The 21,000-nt window shown below is 46.6% G+C and overlaps 1 protein-coding gene across 5 annotated transcripts in view; it reads left to right on the top strand.

Annotated features, from left to right (window-relative positions):
- The window catches only part of LOC126516698 (uncharacterized), a 94,314-nt gene that overhangs the window by 56,820 nt on the left and 16,494 nt on the right, over positions 1-21,000 (top strand). For 4 of the 5 annotated variants that reach the window (XM_055064085.2, XM_055064087.2, XM_055064084.2 and 1 more), the window contains 2 exons: positions 2,699-2,910; positions 11,149-11,343. In XM_055064085.2, the coding sequence (XP_054920060.2) occupies positions 2,699-2,910; positions 11,149-11,343 (407 nt within the window). Of the gene's footprint in view, positions 1-2,698; positions 2,911-11,148; positions 11,344-17,596; positions 18,135-21,000 lie in introns of those variants that run through there. The other variant, XM_050166794.3, reaches the window with a different exon arrangement.

The raw sequence follows: 21,000 nt of genomic DNA, 5'->3' as shown, positions 1-21,000 counted from the left end.
GGGGGGGGGGAGGCATATTGAAAAAAAGAGCACACATTTACTCTGATGGATCTGTGCCAGCCACAAGCTCCAGCAAGAAGCTAGAGCAACGGAACTTTGCAATCTACATGCTGTGGTTAATTGCATCGTACAACCACAACCTAGAAAGTGAGTCGCTCTTTGACTCCAAGGCAACAGTTCAGAGTACGCAAGCAGCCTTACGACGAAAGTTCCATGAGCAACTAGTGTTTGACTAGAGAAGTTGTCCCTTCGGGAAGGCTTGTTAGACATGAAATCGTCTTCCAATGGCTGTCGGGGCATTGTAGCATCGTCGGTAACGACCTTGCTGATAATGCCGCCCGGTCAGCTCATACGAGGATGAATCAGTCTTTGCTGCTATTTTCTTATCCAAATTATGGCTGTAAATGCGGAGTAAACATATCCATTCCCAGCGGCTGGCCTTTGTTGGACCGACGTAGCTCAGCGGCGTGGCGCTGCTTTCAGTTGTTGAAGATGGCGGTTGTACTTTACATGTCCACGGCGTGCGAGCAATGAAGTGCTTCAGTTTTTATTGAGCAAGGGACGAACGTCCATCGAAATCCGCAGGGAAATGCATCTGGTTTGGGCAGTGTGAAGTGGTAGTGTTGCGAGTTCGCAAAAGGCCGTGAAGACTTGCATGACAATGAGCGTTGAGAGAGGCCGCGTGCGTCGCTAACATTTCCCGCATGGATCGAATGGCGAAAGCGGATACTCATGTGCGTGTCAAGGACATCTACCGGCAGCTTGGCATTTCGTATGGGTGTGTTTACGACATCGTTCATGGGTTCTTAGCGTACGGGAAGGTTTCATGTCAGTAGGTGTCGAAGCAGTTGCATGACGAGCAAGCGAATGGTTGCTTCAATGAATCATCGGCAACGGTATGCCGAAGAGGGTGAAAGTTTCCTGGACCGCATTGTTGCTGGCGATGAAACGTGGATACTGCATTCCACGCCGTAATCGAAGCAGCGGAGCATCGCGTCTAAACATCCGGGTTCGCCTGTGTCAAAACAATTCCGTTCAGTGCCCTCTGTTGAGAAAGTTAACGGTCTTCTGGGATCTCCGAGGACCGCTCCTGCTGGATCTCGTGCTGCAAGCTGCAACCATCCATGCCGACAGTTATTGTTCCACATTTTCACGTCTACTGGATGCCATCGGGCGAAACCGCCGAAGGATTCTCGATGTGGACAACGGCGTTATCCTTCACGACAATGCGAGGCCACATGTGGCAATCGGAACCACAGACAAACTCCACTCATTTCATTGAGAGCGTCTGGACCACCCGCCATATTGTCCGGACCTCGCTCCTAGGGATTTCCAGCGTTTTCGATCCGCTGAAAATGTTCCTGGCCGGACAGCGATTCACGTGCAACGGTGAAGCCAAGACAGCAGTCCGATGGTGGTTCTACAGTCAGCAGTACGAATTATACCACAGGGGCATCTGAAATTTAGTCTCCACAGCGGTTCAAATATCTGACCCATCCCAGCACTATGTGGAGAAATGTGAGGTACGTAGAATATTAAGTAGATTTGTAATTACCTGTGTACCTTATTTTGCCTAATACAAAAAATATGGGCAGATTTTCTGATTCGCTCTCGTAAAAGAACAGTTCCCATACCCTTGTCAAGTAAGGAAGCTGCGAGGGGTCTTCATTTACTTGCTCAAACAAAGACTCGTTAATGGAACACCTCAATTGCCTCAAACTGTCGTCTCCACCGGCTTGATCCTAGACTGAAGCCGCCGATTTCATTGCACTTGTCGTGCCATGTGTAACTTTACTGTGCCGCCTCTTCTTAGGGTTGGCTTTTATGAAGGCTTACTCATCCTAATTTGGAATGTCAGACGCACTTCTGACTCAAGCAACTGCGCAAAGGCGATCCAACACATCTGCTTTTGTGACTGTTATTATATCGAATACGACGCTCTTCGGAGTGTGTTAAGCCGATTAGATATTTCTGAGAAACACTTTTGGACCATTTACCGCTACTTCGTAATCCTGCGACCATTGCTTACTGCGACCATGGTCGTAGGCTTACAAAGTGACGCAAGCATTACTACGACTCTTCTCAGTGACCGATTGCAGACGTGAAGTGGACAACCGCACTTGCTCGAACTGATACTACCATCGTCCATCCCACTTTTTTTTCTTTACATCCCTTAACACTCTTTCCCCCGCGTAGGTCAGCTAACCGGACGCGCGCCTGGTTCACATCGCTCTTTTCTTTCTTTTCCTCCTCTTGCTCCTTGTGAACACAATAATCGTCTGTCTCGTCTACAAAACTTGTTCGGATGGGAGCGCATGGAAATGACAACGTTGAAGTTATCTTAAGAGCACTAATAAACAGCTACGATTTCTCATCTTTTTGGAAGCCATAACTTTCTGCATTGATATCTGCTAAGTCCCACATTCGATTCCCAATCACGGCGGCTGTACCTTGATGAAATCTAAAAGCGCGCTCGTGCACCGCGCTTTGGGCGCACGCTAATAAACTCAATAATGTGAATGTATGCGGAGCCCTGATTATTGCAGTATCTTTCGCATATCTCTACGGTTGATTTGAGACTGGCTTGGTGTGCGAAGCGTGGGGTGGCAATGCACCGCGTTTTATTTACTTATGCTTGCTTTCGTAAACGTTTATGGCATGTCGAAACAGAAAAAAATTTTTCAATTCTTACTTCCAGCTGATTGCAACATCGACGAAAAGAGCGTCGAATTGTTCAGCGGCTGGCTCTCTACCAATCCACGGTTGCACTCTCTGGAGGTTTCATATTCCTGCCACGGCAAGGAACGTTTAGCTGAAGCACTGGCGAAGTCAATGCATCGCAACTACGCACTGATGTTCATAGCTCTGGGTGCGGCTGACCGACCGTACTATGAACACCTCTGTAACCTGGTGAGTTTACAGTTAACGCGCCCAGTGATGTGCCCTGTTTCCTGCGAACTGATTTGGGGTAATGTGAGAGATCAGCATGGTGTAGTGCGTGTGGCGCGGGTTAGTGTGCGCGTTAGGATATTTTTTTTTTTGTCCTGTATTGCCTACTTGTGCTCTATCAACCTTTCAGCATGAGTGCGGAATTTGGTTTCTGTACTGAGCGTGAATTAATAGGCACTTTATGTTAGTACATACATAGACTTCTATGTTTCATTCTTCTTCGCCGCCTACGGAATTGTTTTGAGTGTTTTATTCACTTAATGTTCTTTTTTTGCCATATTTCTCTGTTAGGATTTTGGTACATCGTCCTTTCAGAGTCGAATCTGCCTATCTTTTACAGCTGGAAAATAATACTTGGTAAAAGGAGAGCATATGACTGCAACTAAATGGCGGTTTTTAACTGTCTGACACTTATCCGCCACGCTAGCTTCGTGGCTATGGCGTTTCCCTCTAATCTCTAGGACCCAGGATCAATCCCATCCGTGGCGGCCGCGTTTCGAAAGGCGCGAAATGCAAGACGCTCATCAGTTTGGAGATCATGTGAGCACGTGGCAAATTCGATCTGCTTGCCGTCTGACGGCGTGGTGCTTGCTGTCAACAGTGTTGCAGCCTGCATGCGCATCCATCCTTACTCCCTGGCCTGCTTGTTCTCACCAATCGCGTCGACGTGCGTGCTATTCATCGCAATTTGCGATCACCACCGCCACTAGTGCGGACGCCGAAGCCACGCCGAAGTAGCCCCGATTGCGAATGTCCAATCCCGGCACCGTTTCCGAATTATAGAAACCTGTGGTTTGTTGGATCTGGAGGACAATCCCAATTGCTGTCCCCCAGATTTTTGGACCTTTCCGTTGGATGCGGGAGTTCGCCGAGGTTGAGGAGGACGTTGATGAAAACTGGAGGTTTATTTACATTATTTACAGTGAGAGTACAAAGAAATTGTCATAAAGTGATTACGGGCCGGCAGCAACTCGGACGCTGCAGCGCGTGGCAAGAAGCTCGAAAGAGATGAAGGAATTCTCTCTGCTGCTCCCGGTCTCTGGCTTTTAACCCCTTCGGTGTCTCGAAGTCGCGTCACGTTCGGCCTATCGGCGAGCCCGCTCAGGTGGCGTCATTTTCGGCCAATGGTAGGCGCCCGTGCGAATGTAAGTCACACCCGGCGTAGAGGGTCGCTCCTTGAGCTCCAATCCGCCTTTTTCATTTTCCTGTGCTGCCCTCTGCCGCACGCCGCTGAAAACGTTTTGGAAGGGTCCCGGGGCTTTCGCCGGTTGATTTGTGTGGATCGCGAATCATTATTAATGGCTTCTTCGGGACAGCATGTCATTCTTTGGCCATGTAACACTCAATGACTACTTGGTGAGCAGACCTGAGTGCGCTGTTCTGCAAACAGTGCGGCCGATAAAGGCAGGCTGAGTTCCGTTTGGCGCCACGGCTGCCTTGGAATTGGTCACTGATTTCTGCACTTGGACATCACTCTTTGTATCCTTTTTACACATTATTTAGACGTTTCACATTCAGTCTTCGAGCGCAGCCTTCTGCGTCGGATTATATCGACATCTACAGCCGCAGGTCGTTGTTATAGTCAAATATTGTGGAAAAGGTCCATCGCTGATATGAAGTAGTGTCAAAATGTAGCAAAACATGCATATCTGCGCATATGTGCCATGTTGTTAGACCCTGAGACGAGTCAATATAAGCGGCCGAACCACTTAAACAACGGCAACTGTGATCCAGATACATATATTACGAGCTGTTAACTCATTCTCGCTATTTAACTCCATCATACTTATAGTTTTTAGCGTGACATAGAACATTAGAGAAAACTGTGCTCGCATAAGTGCTCACTTGTAGGTCATGTTGTTCTCTCACGAGAACGCGCGGGTGCCATTGCTGACTCGGCGTTGGTGTAAACGGGCGAGGCGGTTGTTTATGCTGCTGTATACCGAATACACCGTCTCTTGTTTGCCACTTGAAGCAGAAGCAAACAGTGCATCTCTGAAATTAAGAAATGTGTCGGCAAAGCAACACGTACAGGCCCACCCATATACGTAGCGAATGCGGCCGACAGCCTACAGGTACAACGCTGTGTCGCCGCTTACCACTTATTGTGTACGCGCCGTGCGAAGTGAAGTGTAGCTGATTTCAAATCGCTAAGGCCAGAATTGAACTATAAAACCGGTTTCGTACGACCTAACTGCTTGCATTTCAGTTCAGGTCCGCCGGTAGCGAGTGCACGAACTCGACAGCGCCAGGTTAACCTTCGCTGAACAGTATCGACATTGGCTCAAACTTCGTGGGCACGGCTTGAGAGGGTTAAAGCTTGTGCATTTCAACTTAGTAGGCGGGTATGACTCATTTTGAGCACAACTAAATATATATACAATAGAAGACGCTGTCGCTACTGTGTTGTCGGTTCGACGGCCGATCGCACAGGGTTCGGTCGAACGATGGTCGGCACGCTGATTTTGCCGGTGCCTTCGACATAAAAGCCTGCCGCTGTACAACTCGCCCTCGTCGGTTGCATCGTTGTCGATTTGGTATGATAAAAAGGTTTCAGTGACGCACAATAGTTGGTCAATCATTGGAGTGAGCGTCTTGTCGGTCTCGTATCGACCCAGTGTTGCCGCGCCCTACGAGTACGTGCAGTCAGGAACGCGCTGCCACCACCAGCAAGTGAGGACCGACGCTGCAAAAAGACGTCAGCATCGTGATGTACTTAAGTGTCGCCAAAGTGTAACGCACGGGTTTTTCGTTAAATTAACGAGTCATTCACGAAAGGCGGCAACTACCAGACTCACGGTGCAGTCCGGACAACTCGGACGATGCCCTGGCCGCTGGAGTTGCGGTCTTACGCGACGCACGTTTTCGGCACCGCACCAACGTGGCTTTACCAGTAGTTTCAATGCGCTACACGGCACGAGTGCTTGCAGCAGCGTGCGTCCGAGCGCGTTTGTGGCGGGGAACTTCCCGGCACGCGGCCACGCGTGCGACCCTTCCAAGACGTTTAGCGGCGAATCCGCTAGGGCAGGGCGCATGCGTCGTCGCGCCATGTAAGAGGCGGATTGTCCGAGCGATTACTTGTGTCCGGTATTGCCTTCCTAGTCTGCAATTGCCATCACAAATGCGGACGGGGGGGGGGGATTGCTCCCAGGGCTTCACGGTGCATTACGGCCGTCGTTGCCTCACGGCTTGCAAGCGCAGTCACAATAGGCGCATGGGGGAGATGGCTTGTCTTCGAGCGACCTTTCAGAGCTTCAAAGCAGCTTGGCTCGGGAACCACGTTACCTGGAATCGTAGCAGGCTCCCGCTACACTTTCGGAAAGTCAAGCAGTGGGACAATAGCTCCACCTGTGGCGCACGAGGTGGGGGACGCCAACTTGATTTGACGTGCCGCGCCTCGGGAACGTGGTAGATGTGCTTCTGGGCTCCTTAATTAGGTGTGACGCGATTCGATGTGGTCTGGTGAACTCGACGGAGGCTCAGGAAAAGGTCCCGTATCTAACACGTTGCACTCCCAATCCTAGCAGCTATCGAGCAGTGACATTTTAGCGATCTTGAATACCGGGAACATGCTCCTTTCGTTTCTGTAAATCTTCCTTCCACGACTGTCTGTCACGCGTTCTACATAGGGGCCCGCTCCCTGCACGAAACCGCCGTCACTGTCCGTACGCCGCCATAACAAAGCGCTATTGAATGTCTTACATTCAAAGTGCCAGCACTTCCTAACATGGTATGAAAGCCAAATGAAAGATTGCACGCATGGTAACTAAACGACCGCTTTCTTTTTGTGGCAGACAGTTTGTGTTAGGCACGTCCCGTTCCGCAGGAAGCGCGAGCGGTGTTTATCGCCCAGGCAGTCATGGCAGAAGCACCAGCCGTGCAGTCAGGCGCTTTCATAATTCGGAGACGGCACCGAGCTCGGCCCTAGAGAATCGTTGGTGCGGCGCGGAGGGTGCCGCAAATTGTGGTGTATGGCACGCACGTTAGCACGGAGCGAAGGAACCAGCAGGACAGCGGGCAAGGGACGCGCATGCACACTGCTACACTCTCGACAGCAGGCACCACGTCCCCAAGCCGCGCGCACGTGCCATTTGCCACTCGCTCAGATGGTGTCCAAACTGAGCATGAGTGTAATTAGATTAAGGTGCACATTAACGATAGTCCAGCTGGTCGAAATTAATCTGGCGTCACCTGCTACGGCGTGCCTCATAGCATGCAGTTTTGGCTCCTAAATCCCGAGAATTTAGCCTTTCTTCCTTCTTGCCCAGGCAATAGGTGTTGTCAACGTTGTGAAAGGGACCGTCTACCACACATAATGTATCCTGAGATTAAGGTGGTGATTGAAAGGTCATGTCTCGTAATGACGTAAACAAGTGCATATTTATCCTTCAAATACGAAATCAATTTTTATTTCAAGGCAGTCTCAAAAGGATTCCATGAGTCGGCGCACAGCGGCGGAACATTCTAACTCGATAGGTTGCCGCCCCGTGTCACCTCGCGTAAACGCGTATAGCCTATTGCAGAAGTGTAGCGCTGTCCGTTTCAAGCGATTTTTGCGAAATGCGAAAACTGTGCGCTTAAATTTAGGTGCACGTTAAAGGACCCCAGGTGGTCAAAATTAATCCGAAGTCCCCCCACTACGGCGTGCCTCAGATAGTGGTTTTGGCACGTAAAACCCCATAATGAAAGTAATTGTAAGTTGTCAACTATTCATAAAGTGTGGTGTGCGGGAGGAATTGGAATAGAAAATGTTCACCGAACACAGGATTTAAAAACTGACTAAATTTTCTTACCGAATTCAGTGGATTAAACTACGCAATTCAGAGCTCTCGAGCAAACATTTGTTCTTGAAACCAAAAATAGGAACTTTACATTGTTTTTTCATTACATCAACTTATGTGAGGTAACGGTTTCATTGTCTGCCGATCTCATCATATGCCTCTTCAAAACGGTATTATCAATTCACTACAATCAGAGCAGGTTTCAACAGCATAAAATTGACGAACCCGGCAGCGAACCACCAGCTTTTACATTTCATTGCATGTCGCCGGCTAATCGTTGACAAGTTTCGATTACACCCGTCGTGGTTGCTCAGTGGCTATGGTATTGGGCTGCTGAGCACGAGGTCGCGGGATCAAATCCCGGCCACGGCGGCCGCCTTTCGATGGGGGGCGAAATGCGAAAACACCCGTGTCAGTTAGGTGCACGTTGAAGAACCCCAGGTGGTCGAAATTTCCGGAGTCCTCCACTGCGGCGTGCCTCAAAATCAAAGTGGTTTTGGCACGTGAAACCCTGAATTTTTTAAAGCTTCGATTACCAAATCTATGCAATCCCTGGCAGGACTGCACGCAAAAATAAGGGACAAGTTAAACATTACGAAGCGACGTGCCAGAGGGCTGACATGCCTAGAAACATTACACCTAATTTCACCATGCCACTAGCTATAAGAGTGACACCTGACGACATTCTTCACTCGGCCCTGCACGTTAGTCGGTTCGGTGGCCGTATCGGAAACAAGGATTGGAATGCATTCCACACATCTGATGCAGATTTCCTTGCTCCTGCCTTGGGTAGCGCAGAAAGTTCATGGACTCGTTTTGTCCAGTGATGAAATACGTGCGATCGTGGAACAAAAACGGGCAGGAAGTTCTATCCAACACTTTTGTCCGCAAGCGTGTCCTATTTGTTTTGAAACTAAAACACTGAAATTAAGAGTTTTGCGCTTGTTGGCGAAAGAAGTAACTGCAGCGCTAGACATAGACCGGCAAGAGGACGTAGGTACACAAGCCTAATAAAGAGTACGTGCTAAGACAGAATTACCATGTTTTCCTCAGTACGCTTTTCGATCATCCAGTAATGTTTTGTTAGTGGTTTCGTTTTGTAAAATTACATTAAACGGAAAGTTTCATCATTCTAATCAAGTGAGCATGATATTCTTTGCAGGAATGAAATGCTTTAGCGCGCTTGACGATTGCGAAATATGATAAAGCATGGTGCACCTATGCTCCTCGAGAGTAACAGCTTGTCAGCGGAAATGTGAGATTTCTTGTAGTCGGCAATTTTAATTATGTAGAACGAAATGAGTGGAATTATGGGCAAGATGAAAAATTTGCTTTTCAATAAACTGCGGCTTAGTTGACGTCATATTGCGATTGAGCCTTCATGTTGTACTTCATTATAAAGTGGCCTTGACCCTACATAACCTTAGCAAGTGTAACGTTCATCATCATCAGCCTGTTTTATGTCCACTGCAGGACGGTCTCTCCCTGCGATCTCCAATTACCCCTGTCGTGCGCCAACCGATTCGAACTAGCACCCGCGAATTTCCTAATTTCATCACTCGACCTAGTCTTCTGTCGTCCTCGAATGCGTTGCCCTTCTCTTGGTACCCATTCTGTAACCCTAATGTTCCAACGGTTATCTAACCGGTGCATTATGTGACCTGCCCAGCTCCATTTTTTTCTTCATGTGAAATAGAATGTCGTCTGTACCCGTTTGCTTTCTGATCCAAACCGCTCTTTCTGCCTCTGAACGTTATGCCTAGCAATCTTCGTATAAAGTTAATACGAACAAGATAGACAGTGGTTGGAAAGCTCCATGTTAATACAAACACGAGGATAGAGCGGGAGCAAACGAATGAAACTTGGCCCATTCAAGCCGGAGTGTAGCCGACGACAAAGGTGATTTCTGCAGGTACCGTCACCGGAATGCAGTGTGCAGCGCCACCACTGCTTGTGCACAAGGCAATTAGTTTACACAAGCCGAAGACCACCTTCACTTACAATATCTTAAAGCTCGAACTTCTTATTGAACGATCTTTCGTTAATTAAGCTTAATAATTTCCTCTATAATGGCATTGGACCACCTCTGTCAGTCATCAGACCATGTTTATGTAGGTTTACCCATGGGTAGCGGATTCAGCTGGGAATACCCAACAAAGTCAAGATGTTTGTGAAGTTGAGGGCCTGACCTCAACCTCAGTAATGCGGTCGTGGTTAGGGTGATGGCGGCCTTAGAAAGCTGAGGTGAGGTCTCCTGGGGCGCGATCTGAGATCTTTGTTCGATACGCGTTCTGTTCTGTTGCTGCAACTTCACAAAGCGCCAGTATGCAAAATTTCTGAGAACGGGGCGAAGAGAGCAGCCAATCGGCAAGCGGTGAACTACCCGGAAGTTTACTTCCCTCGTTTGTCGTCCGCTTGCACACAGTATACTACAAATCGAAATGTTCCTAGTCTTCCAATGAATGAAATCTTTATCTAAAAAATTTTTATTCTCAAGCTCAAACACGTTTTCAATTAGTAGTACGTGTGACTACTGCAATTTATAACTTAGTTTCTCTGCGTCGTTCCTAGGTGGTGTTGCGCACAGCAAGAAAAAGAAAAAAAGAAACGACGGGAAAAGTGGCGCACTTTTCAAGAGGCAGCAACAACATTAGAGTGGCTCGCTGGCACCGATGATAGGGCCGATTTCGCTGTACAACCAACGCACTGTTTGTTTCGAGAAACAAAAGCGATGCCGGAATTCGCTTTCTGCCATTTCTTCCAACGCGTTTTGCACCGCCACCCGCTATCCTTCCTCCTCGAGCAACGCAAGCGCAATTTTTCTCGAATTGAACTATGAATTGGATCCAAACGTGCTATTCAGCTGCCGAAGTCGCCGTTCGCATCCAATCCAATCCGCCAGACGCGCCATGCGAAGCCGGTCTCGTAACGAGCGATCATCGCTCCAAACTTCCCAACTGCCGTCGCGTTCGGCGCCTAGCACACTACGTGCTCGGTGACAAAATGATTTACAGGAGCGTGTCGTCATTTTGACGTCACCAAAAACGTGGCCGTGGCTGGCGACGTCGGCGCGGAGTAGGCCAATCGCGCACGCCGGTAACAGAACGAACGCGCCGTGCAACGATTTCCGATCACAGCCCTGAATGCACCTCAACATCATTGCATGAGATTGAGCGGAGCTGTGAAATCTGATTAGCGGTTGATGTAAGGCATAGCAACAGTAGGGCAAAGAAACGAATGAATGTTGTAAACACCAGATTTAAAAAAAAATATCACCCACATATTTTTGATAATTTGACACACGCACATAGCATCTAGGTATACTTCTGATCTTTTAAGGCATTTGCAGGAACCTGAACACGTAAGGGCTGCAATGGTTTCAGCACGGACTACCACTTGGCTTTCTTTCCCATCGCAGACCTGGCGCAACCTAGGACTTCTGCACTGTGCAGCGGGATATGTGCTGGGCTGCACTGAGATGCGTGCGGCGAAGGCCTATGGTCTTCTTGCACGACACCCACTGCTTCTAGAGACAGTCCAGAAAAGCGGTCCCCTGAGCAGCAATGAGCTAAAGGAAAAATTTCGGAAAGCCGAGCTTCACCGGCGCCTGAAGGTAAGTGCAAGCCATCGCTACCGTATTTACTCGAATGCGGGCCTATACTTCTCCTTAAAAAGTAATGACGGAAGTCGGGGGTTAGCTTACATTCAAGACTGCCATTTAGTTGCCACTGCGAGACACTACCGACAGCAGAAATGTCGATGCAATCAGGCGGAAAGAGATGGTTATCTTACGAGCACGGAAAGAAAACCGGAAATGTCCATGACAAAGGATATCATTCATTAAACTTTGGTTTGAGCTGGTTGGCTCATTCTGTATATAGGGGCATCATTATACAGGCAATGGAGGTCGCAAACGTTCGAGAGATGTTATAGAACAAGTTCAGACGTCTATTTGGACATGGCTTCGACATGTATACTTCGCTTAGCGAGGCTGTGAACTGGGTCGCGGTGGCATGGGATTAAATTACGGCCGATCTTATAATGCGCGCATTCCGAAATAGCAACATCTCGACGTAGCTGGATGTTCTTTTCCCACTTGAGTGCCTTTTCTTTCTGCTTACATTCTAAGAAAGCCTTTATTTTTTACAGCATGGTGACTGTCATCACTGTCAAACTGTCTATCACTGGGATCTAGCGGATCGCGTCCGCGCGTATACTCACAATTTTTCATAGGTGGGCCGGTTCCGAAGGTAGTGCAATCCCTGCCGACCAGCGGCGGAGATGAAGCAGGCGTTAAGCACTCCTCATACGTGGGCCCATGTTAACGTGAACAAATCGCTGTTAAACGTCGTAACACCTCGAATGTACAGGGACGATACATTAAGTTGCGCAGCAATAACTGCAAAAGGCTGTACCTTTCCGCAAGAGTGAAAGAATATAGGAGTGGAGTGTCGCGTAGCTCTTCTACATCAGGCTTCAGGTAGTCTTTCAACCTATTTCGCTGGGGGCGAAATGCAAAAACGCCCGTGTACCGTGCTTTAGGTGCACATTATAGAACCCCAGGTGTATGAGACTTTACTGCTCCATTGCTGTATTGCCCTTCACTCAGAGGCAGTTAAAAATTTCACTCTTAATCTGGAAGGACACCCTCTAATGATTGTCACACAGCATCGATTTCTTGGCATAATACTTGATAGGCAGCTATCCTGGGCACCCCACTTAGAGAACTCGAAAACGAGGTCAACGCCATAGTGACTGTACTTCGCAGACTTGCAGGCACATCATGGGGCGGATCAGTATCGTCCATGCTGACTGTTTACAATGCATTAATACGACAAAAAATTGAGAATTCCGCGCCCATCTTGCACGGACTTTCCCACACGTCAGAAGAGACTTCTAGTTCTCTTGTAATAGCTGAGGCTCGCCAATCACCATTTCCACTTATGCGAACTACAGAAACATGCCGGCGTTATTTCAGCCTTCAAACCAAGCATAAAAACCACCCATTGACTTTAGACATAATGAAACGAGATAGAAGTTATGTTCATATAGAAATTCAAGAAAATCTTCACATATTGCCAAGAAATGAATTTTGGAACTCGGACATCGAATATCCTCCATGGCTGCTTACAGTTCCAAAAATCGAATTGTCAGTAGAATGGATATTGAGAAAGAGATGTTCATTCAAGCTGCTCCACATCTAGCACTATACCAGATATATATGCGGTATTCAGGATACACACGTCTATACAGATCGCTCCAGTATAGCAACCTCTTCAACTTCATCATTCATTATACCGCGCCTCAACAAACAAGAATAATTTAAGTTATCTCGTGTGACTTCATCCACAACGGCTGAACTGTTCGCAAACCTATGTGCGATAAAATTTATATTGTCCGTAAGAGATGCGCAAAAAGTCGGTAATTTTCAGCGATTCACAAGTGGCTCTAACATCACTCTGCAGCACAAAGGGGAAAACATTCAGTGGCAGTATATGAAACACTTAAAAACCTCACAAAGGCAAGCGAAGCGAAACATGCAATAGCATTCCAGTGGATACCAGTGCATTGCAACATTCCTGGCAACACAGCAGCCGATGAAGCAGCACAAGCGCACCTCAAAAATGATACGGCTCCGCTCCCAATATCAAAGAATGAATTACGCTGCATTATAAGGAAAACATCTTTCAAAATGCCTAGAAACACTTGGTTTGACCAGAATTCTAAGAGCTCGGACTTATACCATATTGATACATTTATTGAATTCAAATTTTCATTGTCAGTAGATAGAACTATGGAAACCCTTATTCATCGATTAAGGCTAGGCACTGCCTACACAAAGCATTTCTTACACAGGATTGGCCGAGCGGAAAGCCCCGAATGGGATTGTGGATTTGTAGACGAAGATATATATCACCTCCTTCTAGATTGCCCACATCACGACACACCGAGATGCCGACTTAAATCAGCGCTAATTAAACTAGATTGCAGACCTTTCAGTTTAAGGAAACTTTTGGGCCCTTGGCCAACAATGGCCTTGCAGAAGAGCGCTTCAAAAGCACTAAAGACTTTCCTTGAAGGCGGCGGCATTGTTGGACGTTACTAGCGCTTTCATTGTTCCCTTCATTTCAATGTCACTGTATATATGCATCTGTTTGTGAATTATGTTATGTTGACTGTTCTGTTGTGACTGTATGTGATAATGCATATACACGATGTATGTACCACCCGCTGACTAGACAATGTGTTATTAGGCGACAGTATCGTTTGTACGTTTGATACTTTCATCTACATAAGTGTGGAGACATTTACCTTGTATATTGTATGTACCATGTGCTCCCTACGTCATAATCTTCCTGTGGAAACGTTGCGTGATAAGTCCTGGTGCTTGTGTGAAAAGATTGTTTGATATGTAATCTTGAACCCTGTATGATGTATGACGGTACCACCCAAGAGATAAGGTGTAGCCGGCGCCATAAATTGGTGCGCCAACATCTCCTTATATTAATAAAAAAAAACCAGGTGGACAAACTTAATCCGGACTCCTCCACTATGGCCTGCCTCATCTTATCGCGGTTTTGGCACGTTAAACCCCAGAATTTTTTAGTCCTTTTCCCTATTAAATTGTTCGAGTTTATCGAAATCATCGAATATATTCTTACAATAATTTTCGGCCTACTAGTCGACTGCAGAGGCAAGACAGGCTGATGGCGTGCATATTAATATAACATTTTTTATTACCTTTTTTTTCGTAGTAAATATCCAACGTACTGTATTTCACCGGCACCTCTGCTGAACTTGAAGAGACCTAAGGTCATCACGATTTGTGAAAACGGTGGCACAAGCCTGGTTTCGTATCTCTGCTCGCCACAATAGTACATTCTCTAAAACAAGAGAGCAGCTCACAGGAAGATGGATGCTAGAAGTAATTAACAGTGGTAGAGCAAGGAATGATGCTGAAGCCAACGTATTGACAAGAGGACTTGTCTTCGTCAGGGCAGCAACACATTTCTCGTTGTACCACTGTTAATGAATATACACTTCCGTCTCACAAAACACAACGAACTATTCCTTGAATAATAAAATATATCAAATGGCACCTTAAGGCATTAACAATACCTTAAAAATGTCTTCGCATTGCCCTTTTGTGTGCGATTAACAATGGTTTAGGACATTTTTTGCTTTTATTTTGCTTGTATGTCATCGAAGATGAGTGCGATTCCTCAATAGATTCAGTTTTCGCCGTTCACGTGCGGATTACCGAGAACATTTTTCCTGGACCCGATTGTCTCACTGTACGAAAAAATTCTTCCCGGTGCTTTGCAAAGCGTATAAACTGCAAAACAAGAATCTGTAGATGGCACAGCAAGACTGTTTCTTCATAAGATAAGCATGTCACTTGGAAGCGGACGTAAATAAAATTCAATGTACTACATAGATGGTCTTACATCAATAAAAAGGAAGAATGGTTTTATAACAAAAGAACTTAATTTCACGAGATGAGTCACATAAGTAAATCTGCCGCTCATCAAAATAAGTAACGGTCGCGTCACTACTAAATAACTCGGGATTATTTACGTCCAGAGGATACGATGAACTTTACCACATGAAAAGGTTGAGCTCACTTGCTGTGTTGGCATGCAAGCTAACAAGAGATGCACCGCACTTCGTTTCTTCCACGCATAGCAGAATTCGGTTCGATGACTTGCACCATGGGCCCCGTTGAAATACTTTTGTGTGCGCTACGATGCACGCACAAAAGGCGTAGCACGATTAGGACGTAAAACATAGACTTAAGAGTTACTGTATAGCCATATACAGTATACGACTATTAGCTGCAGTAGTGCGGCAGAAGAGAGGATGCACGAGATTGAAGACCAAACGTTTCACTTTCCAAGCCAGAATATTCTGTTTAGCGCTTCGCCTCGCTTCACTGCCGAAATACTGGAATAAAATTGGGGTGCTGCAGTAAAACTGTATGCCAGTCTTGGGACTCTTTTCATTGAAATGAAATTCGGTTTAGTCAACTATACTGCATGAACGGTTGCGGCTGCTGCTTTTCACATAAGAGTAGTAAGAAAATATTGAAAGAAAAAAAACGTCAGTTTCGTAAAACCAAGAGCTGAGATCGCTAAATCGTAAGTGAAGCATGTACAGTTCTACATTAAGGGGGCTGAAATACATGGACAAATGGTGTGAAGGAGCTGCACCGCACATTTGTCAGCGTTAGGCCACGAAGGACATAGGCGTTTTTGGCTAATGGTGTGGTGATAAATGTGCTTTTGCAACGTTAAAAAGCTTCTATTCGTAAAAAGCTGGCGAAAAGTTCCCGCTTATCGCGAAACCGAAATCGAGCTCGCCAGAAACATGCGTAACCCAGCCTTAAAAGATGCGTTACATGGCGAAAGCCATGCCATGAATCAAAAGAAAAAAAACTCACCGCGCAAGTACTCCGTACAGCTGGTTAACCAGCGAAGCTGAAACGTGCGGCCCCGGTGTTTATCGCTGGATTAATTCCGACGGTTCATTAAACGACGGCTTGGTAGGCTGCCGGATCCTCGGTACGCAGTTGCTGCTTGCGCTCAGCTGCACGAACCTGTTCTTGTGACCAGGCTGCAGCATCGGCACGGCGTAGACGAGCTCGTTACCGGTTCTGCTTGCGGCGTTGCTGATCGAAAGCTGCCTGCTCCTAAGTACGTATGACATGTGGCCTACCCATTTCAGAGCCGGAGAGCAACTGCTGCGAGCGCTCTCGGCTGCGACAGAGCAACAACGTCCGACTGGATCAGCTAATCCATGCACCACCTAGATAGCACAAGGCTCTTTCACTCCGATACATGACGTCATGTTACCTGGCAAAACTGCCATTGAACCTAATGGGGATGCTCCCGAGTAGGCAACGGTGATTTTGACGTCATCGCTTTCATTACGCCAGGCTTGTCAATGGGAATTTTGGGCCAGGTTGGATGAGGTCCTAGATTTTAGTAAATAGGCCATGTGCTATCTAGGTGGTGCTGGCTAATCGCGAGTCTTTTTTTTCTTTCTTGCGTGCATGCGCGTGGGGTTACGCCGGAGTTTTCGGTGTACAGGTGACCGAAAGACTGACGGACGAATCGGCTAGCCATATACAGCTTCGCTGTAAAAAAACCTTGCGGTGGTCTAAATCCCGTTGGCTGGAAAAAAGGTCCTCTTTCCAATTAGTGTTAGTTTCCTTTTTTTTAAGGGGGGGGGGGGGTGACAGTCGCAAAGCAAGCGCTGAACTCAGGCCGCCAGCCGAAGTCGTCTCGCGCAGATACGGTTAGCGCACTGGGCGGACCCCACGGATGTCACGTTCAAGGCCCGCACGGCACCCCATGACGTAACCTTTACGGCGCGGTTACGCGCCCTCATGGCGCGGTGAGTTTGGGTTTCGTGCTGAATATGAGTACAAACTCTACGTACCAGCGTGCTTTAAATAAGGGCTTTTAATCTGTTGCAAAAGCCAATTAGTTGTTAACTCGCTACTTGTAAGGAACGTCCAATTTGCATTGGCGGCCTAAGTATCCTAATTCGAAAGTTAGTGAACCTTAGTTAGGTTTCTAAATGATCTGACAATGAGTATTCTCTTTAATAACCTTGCTGCAAATATTATGTTGCAATAAGTATGAATGTCTCTGAAAAACAATTTTTCTTATTTGAAACAAACGGCGCTGAAACGCTGTATGTGTGCTGTCCTGTCTTGATCCATGTCAGGTGACAAGGTATTTTCACGAAACGGAAGTTTACAGGAGACCTTGGGGAAAACCGCATCTGTGGTAAAATTGTTGAAACTGCTTGTTAGAGCGTATTCATAACGCATACGTTTCTTTCCCTATGTGCGTGCGCAGTTCTGGCAACACGCCGGAATAGTGAAAGACAAGCTGGTCTGCAATGAACCCCAGTGCGACGGCGACAGCCAACTGTGGTGGGCCCCTCTGCAACTGGATGAACTAGGCACGTACATGTTGGAGCATATCTGCTCCTTCCTCTTACTGGCTGACGTGCTAACCGAACACGACGGACTGCAAGGCTGGCCGGGCAAGTTCAAAGGTTGAGCTGTCTGCGGACACGAGGTGACGCAGCACTTGCCTATGACTCAACTTTGTGGACGAATGGAGTGAAAAAAAAAAACTTAAGTGCGTCACTCTAGTGCTGCTCTTGGGATTTGACAATGCAAGTTCACAATACCCTCTGCAGAGGGAGCAAAAATGTGAACTCTAACACCCAGGTACCTGGTTAGAGAGCAGCGATTTTAAAGGGGCTGCGTTGAAAATAAGCAAGAAACAACACTTTTCAACAGAGACACTGCAGCACCAGTTTTAACCTTTTAACGACATTGCAGTATAAAGACATGGATCTTCCGCAATAAAGTTGAGTTGAGTGAAATCTTGTCGTGTTTCATAATATTGCACTTGATCTATAATATTGTAGTTTTCGTTTTATAGCCACTGTCTGTGCTGTTCTATGGGGACGTCATCATAGGCGATTTTGTTTGTTTATTAATCTATTCCTATATGAATCTTCGTTGAAAGCGAGCTAAGCAGAGCAGGATAAAGAGAAAGGGTAAATGAAAAGCATGCGATGTTAACCATGACTGAACCAGGAGTTTACACATGGCATAGGGTCTAGACAATGAGCGTTGAATGTGCATTTCAAACGCACAACGGCACCATGACTCATGCCTAGCGGCAGTTGACCATACCAAGCGCAGCCGATTGCTTCGGGGGAAAGAAAGGAACCGCGAGTTAACGCCAAGCAATAAGGAAACCAGTGGCTTATCTTGTACCGCTAAAAATATTTGTATGACCTCTGTATACTCACAATTACGCATCCATCTGAAAACGTGAGAGCTTTTTGTGTGCTGGGTAAGCACTCTTCTTAGGGAAAAAAAGAAACGGGTGTGCAATAGCAGATTTTGCATCACCGCAGAAATTTTAAACAGAACAAGTACTATCGCATCTTTTTGTTTTCATTCTTTTTTCCCTTTATTTCCTTTTTGCTTTTCATCTTTTCCGTCTTCTTACTTTTATTTTTTTTTTCCTTCAGTTGATTCTGCTGTCCTTTTTTTTTCTCATGTATACTTACATCCATGGGTAACCGATGGTGTCCCCTACTTTCAGATTGACTCAGTACTGACTTGCGAAGAGTGTATGGTTGGAAAAATGAGGTCATCTAAGCAGTATTGTATGTGCATTTAGTTTATATTACCACGCAAAACCCTAAACTCGTCGCATAGATCAGGTTGGTACTGCTTAAACAAGTGGTTGTTAGCCTGTACGTATACAACTGTTTAAGGCGCAATACAAGTGGGAACAGACTCCAGCAATTTCGAATGCCATGTTATGGCGGGAACATTGAAGGGAAGGTAGTTCCAGTCTTTGCCTGCCTGATGAAAAAAAAAAGCTTGGAGCCATAGTTCCGTACAGTTACTAGAGGGAAGTGTTCCGCTAGTGTCTACGGGAGCTCCAAGCAAGGCGGTTCAGCCAGCATGGGAATGATGGTTAATTTATGGATTTGCCTCAACTTCGTCCTCTGGGGTTTTATACGGCTTAGTGCTTTCCCTAAAATGACCAGTTTAAAGTCACTAAGTTAATGACAACATAAACACTACCAAATTATCCGACAAGAGTCGAACACGAGAGCTCTAGCGCAGAAGCTCGATAGTGAAACCATTGCGTCCCGAAGGCATGGGCAGGTAGAACCGCAGCTATTAGCAGCGATTGCGCATGTTCGCAGAGTCTGTGCCTTCTTCATTATTGCCTTTTGCGAAGTATAGATTGCTTCGAAGTTTAGGCCAGTGAAGGCCTAAATCAGTAGGCGTCAGCAGGTGTTTGGTGTGTTGCGACACCACGTACCCGAGCACATGAGGTTTGGAACTCCCATGCCTAGCCGTGCGTGGCTTTGCCATATCTGTGGTAAAGGGGATCCGGGGGGTTGAGCGAACGCTGAGTGTTTGGACATTTATGGCCCATCGGTGGAGGCAATACACCGTTTTTGGCCTCTGCTTCGCGTAGACGGCACCTCCGGCGTGACCCGACCGGTGGGAATCGGCAGTCGCCCTTTTCCTGTTCTCCTATCTTTCGCGATCCTATCTCCTTTCTCACAACTCTCCTGTCTCCTCCCATCTTTGTTCTCAGGAGGGGTAGCCATCATTATACAAAGTGGCATGGCAGCTTGTGAAGTCAAACTAAAAACTAAATTTGAAGCTGTGGCAGCCACTTTGCTTTCTTATAAAACAATTACAGTATGCTCTGTGTATTTGGAACCACACCTAAAAATAACCCTCCATGAGTTAGAGGACATGTTACAATTACCATAGCCCTATTTGGTACTTGAGGAATTTAATGCTCACACCTGTTTGGGGGGAAGCGAGAAAAGAGATAAGAGGACAAATTATAGAAGATTCTATTCTGAGTAATGTTTGTTTGCTGAATTATGGAAAGTAAACATACTGCTCGCCAAGCTCAGGAAAAACAAGCTGTATTGATTTATCATTTAGTTCACCTTCTATTTTAACGATTTTGAATGGGACGTCATGGACAACCTACATGGATGTAATCATCTACCAGTCGTAACCACTCCACCATCCTCACCTACAATCATCCCAAACATACCACGGTGATGGAAGCTTCGCACAGCTGACTGGACACTGTTTAGAGAAAAAGCAAATCTGTACGAGGTCGTTTCTGAAGACATTAGCATCGATGGCCTTAATGAACTATTCACAGCTTGTATTTTATCTGCTGCCCGTTTAGCTATCCCCCAGACTTCAGGAGTGGAGACACAAAACCACAAAGTATGGTGGACTCGGAAATACAAAGAAGGAAAGCAACAACCAAAATCTTGGGGTGTCTTTCGCAGATACCCCACTCAGCAAAACCTCCTAAACTTTCAAAAGGCACGAGCTAAAGCACGGTACCCGCCATGGTTGCTTGGTGGCTTAGGTGTTGGGCTGCTTAGCACGAGGTCGCGAGATCGAATACTGGCCATGGCGGCCGCATTTCGATGGGGGTGAAATGCGAAAACACCCGTGTACTTAGATTTAGGTCCACGTTAAAGAACTCCAGGTGGTCCAAAAAGTGGCTTTGGCACGTTAAAACATTAAATAATGCGGTTTTAAGCACGGTACGTCTGCCATAATGCTGAAAAGACGTCATGGCAAGCATACGTGTGATATATAAATAGCGCAGTCACACCTAAAAAAAAAAAAGAGCATCTATCGACTCCAAGGTGCAAGTCAAACCATTCTTTC

Source organism: Dermacentor andersoni, chromosome 1 (genome assembly GCF_023375885.2).
Source record: "Dermacentor andersoni chromosome 1, qqDerAnde1_hic_scaffold, whole genome shotgun sequence".
Taxonomy (NCBI): Eukaryota; Metazoa; Arthropoda; class Arachnida; order Ixodida; family Ixodidae; genus Dermacentor; species Dermacentor andersoni.
Note: the sequence above shows the minus strand (reverse complement) of the source record. Positions and strands in the feature narration are given on the sequence as shown.